The sequence below is a fragment of the Glycine soja genome, chromosome 19, assembly GCF_004193775.1.
Source record: "Glycine soja cultivar W05 chromosome 19, ASM419377v2, whole genome shotgun sequence".
NCBI lineage: Eukaryota > Viridiplantae > Streptophyta > Magnoliopsida > Fabales > Fabaceae > Glycine > Glycine soja.
Window position 1 is genome coordinate 49,611,281 of NC_041020.1, and position 9,799 is coordinate 49,621,079.

The following is a 9,799-nucleotide window of genomic DNA, read 5'->3' on the forward strand; positions in this document are numbered from 1 at the left end:
GACACAATCTAAATTAAAGTATGTCTGTCACTCAAATCAATGATAAATTTTGTTGACTGAAATTGATGCAGCATAATTTTTTTTATGAATGAGGTAAAGTATTTTGAATCAATAATAAAAATTAATTTATATATGGATTGAATATTCCTTCATAAAACAATTAATCTATTGATTGGATGGTTTTTAAAATAAAAAAAACGGATGAATTGAATTTTTTAAACGAATTTTTAATCGATCCTAAATTGATTAATTAATGGATTGTTTTTAATCCGTGTGTTATAATCTAAATAAAATTTTATCCAATCCATTAATTTGGCAGACCTAATTTGTTTTTGTGGAAAATGAGAGGAAGGGTTCTAAACAAAAGGAAATAATAAGGATAAAAAAAAAGCAATTCTTCTACTGTTTGAAAGTCTTTAAAGTGTTTTGTCCACTTTTGGACGGGAAATGGAAGTGTTTATATATATATATATATATATATATATATATATGTATGTGTGTGTGTGTGTGTCACTTTGTACACAACTAAAAAAAAAACTTTTATACATTCAAATAAATTTTTCTTCAAAGCAAACTTATAAAACACGTGACACAAATTTCAAATTATTTTTATAGCAGCAAATGTAATTTTACGTATTAAAATTTGCTATTAAGTTCACATATACCACTGTTCGGTCGGTCCACACATATATTTCGATCAAAACACTGTTTTACTGATTCATTAATGTGCTCCAATAATTGACAACAAAGGTCTCAGTTTGTCTTTATACTGTTATATATAATTGAATTTAAAGTAACTTTAATCTATTTACTAGTGAATTTATAGAAAATTCTAAACAATGACCCTATTAAATGCTGATATTAAATTCTGAAACTCTTTGAAATCATTTAGATGGGAACTTGACCTACAGCTACTTATATTCCGATTAAAGAGAGGTTGAATAGAAATTATGCCCTCTTTTTTTTCCTTTGGAAAGATACTTTAATCTCACTATTTAAATATTTTTGCCTTATAATTATGGTTTTAAGTTATTTTATATATATTAAAAAAATTAGTAAATTGATGAGAAAAAATATCAATTTTATAAAACTAATTTTATTATTAATTAATTTTTAATTTTTCTTATCAATATCCTTAATATTATAAGAGATTTAAGTAAAAAAAAAAGTAATTCAAGTTACATGAAATACTAAAATGATTATTATTTTTTTAACAATTTTTTTCTTACATAACGATATAAAACAAGGATAATATTATAAGTCAATCATTAATGAACAGCACATTTTTTTTACACATTTTTTTAAACAATTCTCTCTTGTTAGTTGAAATTTGACTTTTTTTTAAAAAAAGTAGGTGAAAAAAATTTATTTATGTGAATAGAATGAATGATTTCAAAACTATTTATATGGCCTTCCTCATTTGTTAGAAACTGCACCTTGAGGGACACTTTGTATTCATTTTTTGTGAGAAAGTGTCCTTCAAAGTAATGCTTCTTATTTTTATTGTATTTTTTGCATTGATTATATTTACGATTGATGTAAAATAACCTTATTTTTATATTGATAATAGATATAACTAATGTAAAAAAAAGTGTAATAACAATCACGATAAGAGACATTATCCTAAATAATACATGCATGACATCTAAAATATAATTCTTTAATCTCAATAAATACATATTTGAATTAAAGTTTACAAACCTGCATCAAATTTAAGTATGCAAAAGAAATTCAAATATTGCTTCTACCAAACTTAATTTTCATATCTAAATATATTTCTAGAGAAATCAAATATATTACCAAAATAAATTTATTCTCCACTGAGTTTAGAACTTTCTAAATAGAAAACCAAATATAACCTTAAGTTTGCTAACATGCTATAAGTCAAACATGCATTGATTTGAATTTGCCTAAAGTAGAAAAAAGAAAGAAAACTTTTAAAAAATAAAAAGGAAGGAGGACCCACTAATCCACTAGGACCACTAAGTGTTAAACAGATCAAATAGAAGAATTTTAAATTTAAAGTTTTACTCTCTCTAATTTTTTTTTAACATTTTTAGTCCATTATTTTTTTTCATTATTCATAATTCATAGGGATTGAATTTTGTCCTATCAATCTCAGGGACTAATTATTAACAATAAAATATATTAGAAATAACACTCAAATCTAAAATTTTATAAGAATTAAAAACTTATTTAAACCTTACTATTTTTTTTTTAAAAATATTTTAAAGTTCAAAAATTTTAAAAATATAATGAAATACATATTATATTAGAGAAGAATTCAAAACAAAACTCATTTAAAATCTTTTAGACACAACCCTGCATAAAGTTCATACATGATTAGGCAAGCCGAGACAGAGATGATCCAGGTAGCCTGAAGATTGATTGTAAAATGACAGATTAGAAGCATGTCAGGCCATGAACTTTGTGGCCACGGAGGTCGATCGTATCCATATATAGGATTAGGAAAGGTGATCAAATAAAGACTAGCTAGAATTATTATTATAATGGGAAGAGTATTATGTTACAAGAAGTCGAAATCAATTTTTGAATGAAAGGCACATATCAATTACGACTCGAAAGTGCATAGATAATGAAACTGAAACTTGAAAGGAGCATCAATTTATTTGCTATATAACTCGGGAAAAGTTCTCTGACAACAACAATGGTCGGAGAACTCGTTGCAAGGGGTCAACTATAATTAAACTTTTGAATGAATGCCTTGGTTTCATTTAATTAAAGATTTTTGTAAACACAGATTATATAATATTGAAATGCGATTAATGTAATAGTTAATAAAAATTATACAAATATAATTTGATCGTGTATGTTTCGGACGATTAGGTGTACATGTATGTATGAACTTTAAATCAAATTCAAGATATATTTTGAAAGAAAGGGTGTGCAAGAAATATTTGCTTGTCTTTTTTTCTTCTTCTTCTTTTTCCCAAGCATTAATTTCAACGTCCCACCAAACTCAAATACGTGAATTTAGAATGCAGGGATCCTTTGCAGAGCATGAAATTAAATATCTGAAGTACTCCTCTTTCACAGTATGTACGAGTAAAAAGCTCTCCCGATTTTCTTTTGATATAATTTTTTTGTTAATAAAAAAACAAAAATGACTCTTTTTCATTATTTTTCAGGCTTAATTGCATTTATTATTATTATTTTTTAGTTTTCGCCAAATTTTATCCCAATAAATTAATTTGACACATTTTATCTCAAACTTTTAACTCTTAAAAAGTTTATGAATTTTACTTTCCATCATTTATCCATTGATAAACACAAAAGTTTGAGAGTAAAATTTATCAAAAAAAAAAAAATTAGAAATAAAATTTGCTAAAACATAAAAAATTGGAAACATAATTTGTCAAAAAAAAATATGGATAAAAAATACAATTATATATTAGGAGTAAGATAATCCAATATTAAATTTATAATATTCTTAAAAATTAAAAAGAAAGCATGTCAAATCAATTTATTGGGATAATTTTTTTAAAAATTATAAAATTAAGGATAAAGAGTACCCTTAAAGCCTATTTTTTATATACTACAATAACTTCTTTGACTGAGTAAACTTGTAGCATTAAAATAATCTATCAAGGGGTTTATTTTAAACAAAGTATAGTAGTTAATTATCTTTTTTTGTTAGATATACAGGAGTATGAGATCGAAGATGGTTAAAATAAAAGTGGGTATTTAATATCAGAGTAGGTTTGTTAACACTTCAATTTAAAAAGCCGTAAATGAATATTGCTTTTTTTAAGGTAAATTTGAGTCAGATACACACTTAAACTCTATGAAAGAAAGCTAGGTTTGTGAATAAACATATATATAATATAATGGTAAAACTTGGGTAGCCCAGAGATATATTATGGAGGAAAGAAAGATGTTGAAAATACAAAAAATGGCAAGGATTGTTTCATTTAATTTAAGTGGTAAGTGTGTGTCCCGTGGGGCAATGGAAGGAAATTGTCAGTTGTTTCTTTCTTTTGGTTCGTAATACTGCAGTCTGCAGAGCAGAGATTTTACATGTACATAAAGGACGGTCAAATCTTCCCACATTATGAGTTCATTCAGTGAGTCAATCACATGGGTGAATCTAAACATGATTTTGTTTAATACTCCTTCATTGGTGTGACGACATGATGACCTCACAGCCATAATTTCCCATATATACAACTACCTGTACTAGCTAGCTGTGCAACGTGGGCCAATCCATTCCAAAAATCGCATTATATAACACCCCTTCCTCATTCCTCCTCTGCTTACATACTAGTTCAGCAGCAACTCCACTCAATTGTATGCATTGATCCATGGCTAGATACATTAATATTGTACTTTTGGGAATAGTGTTGGTAGTGGTGAGATTGAAAGGTGCAGAGGCACAGCGGGCGTTCTTTGTGTTTGGGGATTCTCTTGTGGATAATGGGAACAACAACTTTTTGGCAACTACAGCTCGAGCAGATGCTCCTCCTTATGGCATTGATTACCCAACCGGAAGACCCACTGGCCGGTTCTCTAATGGCTACAACATTCCTGACTTCATTAGTACGTACATTCCCTTTTTAATTCTCTCTATTTTTCATTATTATATAATAATAATAATAATGTACTTACTAGTTGCTTAATTTGTAACTCATTGTGATCATACATTTATTTACGTGTAGGTCAATCACTTGGGGCCGAATCCACATTGCCTTATTTAGATCCCGAGCTCGACGGGGAAAGATTGCTTGTTGGTGCCAACTTTGCTTCTGCTGGTATTGGAATTCTCAATGACACTGGAATCCAATTTGTAAGTCATATATTACTTATTTGCGTGCGTGTTTCGTTCATGCATGTGTACATATAGTTCTTTTTGTAAGTCACACACACACATATATATATATATATATATCTTTTCCAAGAGTTGTGATATACTTGAGTTATTTTTGTAATTAAGATGATGATAACGATTTAATTACTTTTATTATATACATAAATTACGACTAGTGATATTTTTATAATTTATACTCTCTTTACCCTATTGCTTCCACTTTTTATTATATATAAAATATTGGTGGATTATGTGTGTGTTACAAATTGCAATTGCAGGTAAACATAATCAGAATATACAGACAGTTGGAGTACTGGGAAGAATACCAACAAAGGGTGAGTGGTCTCATAGGACCTGAGCAGACTGAGCGCTTAATAAATGGAGCATTGGTCCTCATCACTCTTGGAGGCAACGACTTTGTCAATAACTATTACTTGGTCCCTTACTCTGCAAGATCACGCCAATACAATTTACCAGATTACGTCAAGTATATTATCTCTGAGTACAAGAAAGTTCTAAGGGTAAGTAATTAACTCCATCCTATATATCTTAATTTGAAATGGCATATTATATATTATATGTGAATTTGAAATGCCATGTATATTATATATTATATTTCAGAGGCTATACGAAATTGGAGCACGTAGGGTGCTGGTGACGGGAACTGGTCCATTGGGTTGTGTTCCAGCGGAATTGGCCCAGCGAAGCACCAACGGTGACTGCTCAGCTGAGCTGCAGCGAGCCGCAGCCTTGTTCAACCCTCAACTTGTTCAGATTATCCAACAACTCAACAGCGAAATTGGTTCCAATGTCTTCGTTGGAGTCAACACGCAACAGATGCACATCGACTTCATCAGTAATCCTCAACGATATGGTAAATATTATTATAATTAATATACATACAGAAATGACTACGTACCCTTTTAAAATTTAAATTAAAAATATATCTTTTTTTTCTTACATAATATTCGTATCCTTGATCATGTCATATCCAACATATAAAAGCCACGCAACACTCATTACGTACACAAAGACAAAGGGACTACTTAATGGGGATAAAGTTAATTAATTTAGGTAGATGCATTTAATGGAGGCATGGCCCATGCATCAATCATCATATGGGGGGAGGGAGATAGAAGATATATCCTTTAATTTTCCTTTCTTTCTTTCTTTGTATAGGCTACCAATAATGTACAATAAATAGTGTCTCTGGTGTCCAGATTTTTTCTTGTTGGAAAGGAGGGTGCTTCTTTTTGCCACTAACATATATACAACGCTTATAATTATTTGGTTCTATATTGAACAGAGTAAAAAAATTATCATCTTAGATTTGCATGGTTCATATTGAACTGCATCGCTGTCCACATATATATAGATAGATATAGGTAGATACAAATTCATTAATTAAAAGCGGAATGCAATGCGTCTACATACATGTGGCATTAACGAGTTATGATATGGAGTATATGTATATAGTAAAGCTCGTGGTTGAACATGCAGGATTTGTTACATCAAAAGTAGCATGTTGCGGTCAAGGACCCTACAATGGTCTTGGACTGTGCACTCCGGCATCCAACTTGTGCCCTAACCGTGATATTTATGCCTTTTGGGATCCTTTTCATCCATCAGAAAGGGCTAATAGGTTAATCGTTCAACAGATTTTGTCAGGCACCTCAGAGTATATGTATCCAATGAATCTTAGCACCATTATGGCTTTGGATTCCAAGAACTAGATCAATCAATCAAGGGTCTCTGTCCATCATTTTATTACCGCACCTCTTTTGTGTCTCACAATTATATATAGTCTACCTGTTAATTTGTCATATATTTATATATATATATATATATGTGTGTGTTCAAATTTGGTGTCATATAATATATAGTAATTATCTCCAATGTGTCAGTGAATAGTATATATATTATAATGTTGGAGTGGATGGATGATGGTAAGTACCGTCCTCCTTCTCCTTCTCTTGGGCAGTACAGAAGAAAGACTGCATGTATAATAATTGAGTGAATTTTTATCTTCATTACTATTTTCTCTTTTTTCTTTCTCTTTTATTTAAATATTTTCACGCGATCATCTTAACATAACATCTTTGATGATAAATTTATTCCATCTGTTTGGTTCAGCGTTAAAACTTAAAAGCCTACAGCATTCCTCGTAAATAACTCTCTTAAAGAACAGCAAGAAACAGCAAAATCGTATATAGTAATATCTCCAATTAAGTTATGAGGAATACTAACAACAGGAAAGAGTTAATGTTTCATATATACAGATTCTCCATCATAACGTAAGATATATAAAACCTCTCCTATCCAAGTCAAGTGGCATAGACTAACAGAATTAAGCCAACTAAAGCTGGATAAAAAGGATATCATCTCCATTAAAAAGGGGGACTTTGTTCTTAAACTCAACCCCAATTAATGACAATCTTCTTCTAGCATAAGCTCCAAAGAACACGCTGCAGTAAAGCAACATACCTAGGTATATACACCAGCAGCACCAAACACAAAGCCAAGATCCATCAAGATATATAACATCATGAACCATCACACCAAAAGAAAAACCATAATAAAGGGCATGCTAATTAAGACTTAAGCACGATGAGGATCCAGCACAGATCAAGATCAAAAGTTATAATAGAGCTAGAATCTAGATGGCACCAAAAGAGACAGTGTGATAAAAACAGCAACACAACACAACAATAACAATGCCAGAGGACAGAAAAAAAAAATGCAGCAGTAGCCGACTATCCAGGATTCTAGATTTCCTGGAAATATTAGTACAGTGCATTCTAAAACCTATTATTATTTATTTTCTTTTTACCTCATATAAATAAAATTTCTCATTTACTATCTCCTTCAATACTATACTATTTATTATAATTATACAACTACTTACTATAACTTTAATGAAATATTTTGATTTTTAAACAAAACACAAGACAATAATTTATTATTAAATGAAAAAAATATTTGCGTCTGCATGATAAAAATTATATACACGTACGTGTCTTTTTTATATTTGTCAATTAGTATTACTAAATATTTTAATTTAATAAGTATGCTTAACAATTTCTAACATTTTTTTTTTACTTTTGACTACTCATCAACCATTTTTGTTAAACATATGTAGCCTATATATATGTGTGTATTTTTTTTCTTAAAGAAAAAAATTGACCATACTCTGCGTATCTGATTCCTTTATAAATTTTCTCTAGCCTCTGCCCTGTTCTTCGCTTCGGTATGCTTTCAATTTTTCATATATATACATGTTGAGAATGTTTGAACCTTTGAATGACAGTGTGACTTTGTCTGGAATAATTTATCTTCTATATGATAATTAATATAATTGAGATATCCTGGTAACGTGATGAAAAAGTATAACTTTGCGACCTTTTTTCCACAAGTTCGTTTACATTTATAATCATATCAATGAAAGAAAAGGTACGGTAGATGTTTACTTTCGTTTTACTTTTTGGGCTATCTGTTTCTTGACTTTCTTTCTGACTTTTCTTTCTTTAATTTTCATTCTATGCTCTGGCATGAAATTAATAAGAATGTAAACATTTTTAGATTTTTATGGTATGTTCTTTACATTTTTATTATTTATTATTTACTATTGGCAAACTAATATTTCTTCCTCTCTTTTTTAGTGCAATTCAAAAAATAATAATTAATGTTATCTTAAACTTTTAAAATAATAGACAAATAGAAATGAAATATTATTTAAAAGTGATAAATAAAAAATAGTAAAAGAAAATTTATAAACTAAGAATATATGATTTTAAAATTATTTTGTTTAAGAATTTATTTAAAATATTCTAATACTTTGGTGTTAAATTATGTGTACTTGGACTACATGATTAATGTGACTTAGGCATGACAATGAGGCCCGAATCCGTGGAATTCGTCCCGATTTTGATGGAAAAAACTCTAGTTGATCATGGTCGGGGTCGCGATCAGATTTTTCTTGATAGCCAAGGTCGGGTTCAAAGTCGGGGATGAGAATATTAATACCCGTCCTCAACCCGCCTCGTTAATAATTGATTTACAAAAATATCATTATATATATATATATATATATATATATATATATATATATATATATATATAATACATTAAAACATAAAACTATTATATTGAATTTTATGTAATTGGATTGAATTTTATGTTATCATGTATAATATAAAAATATGTTATAATTGTTATTTAAAATTATATTTTTTTATAAAATTTTATAAGTATCTCAGAGGCGGGAATAACCCGACCCCGTCAGGGACGAGGATGACCCGTTGGGTTTGAGAGTGAAGAGGGAAATGGAGAGTTGGGAGCGGTGATGGGATAAATAAAACCCGATCCTAATCTTTCTTGTTGTCATGCCTAATGTAACAGTTTGTTTTGAATTTGAGCCTATTTTGTATATTGGATTTGTTAGGAGTATAAGTTATTAGACTCTTTTTATTTACACCCCATTTTTCTAAGTATACCCTTGTACTCCTTACCCATTATCTCATTTTTTTCCTAAAGAAGTACATCTTTTTTGCATTCTAGAAATATCTCTCCGAAATTATATATACCTATCCTAAACATGTATCTACAGAATTGTAATTCATAGTTTCACATAAACACTTCTAAATATATATGTATATTAATAAAATATCATTTAAGGATTAAAATGATTAACAAGAAATAAAGAAAAATAATAATAAAGTTGATTTTATATCCATGTTTCTGAATTTTATTTTCATCTTATAATTGGCGTTTTTTAAATTTTATCTAAAATCTTTTATTGTTCTTTAAACTCTAATTTTAAACTATCATTACCATATATTTATGATATAATAGTGTGTTTTCATTATTATTATTATTATATAATATTTACATTTTATTTTATGTGAGATTGCTTCAAGGTATGTTCATCTTTAGCTATATATGTTATACATCTTAGTTAGAAAGTAAAGCTTTTAA

General features: G+C 29.0%; 1 protein-coding gene across 1 annotated transcript; it reads left to right on the forward strand.

Moving 5' to 3' along the window:
* Positions 1 to 4,265: 4,265 nt before the first annotated feature.
* Positions 4,266 to 6,861, forward strand: LOC114399277 (GDSL esterase/lipase At5g33370-like). Its single transcript, XM_028361431.1, has 5 exons — positions 4,266 to 4,557; positions 4,677 to 4,804; positions 5,104 to 5,346; positions 5,447 to 5,699; positions 6,326 to 6,861. The coding sequence occupies exons 1-5, from the start codon at positions 4,323 to 4,325 to the stop codon at positions 6,556 to 6,558; spliced, it is 1,092 nt and encodes a 363-aa protein (XP_028217232.1). The 5' UTR covers positions 4,266 to 4,322; the 3' UTR covers positions 6,559 to 6,861.
* The last annotated feature ends 2,938 nt before the right edge of the window (positions 6,862 to 9,799 follow it).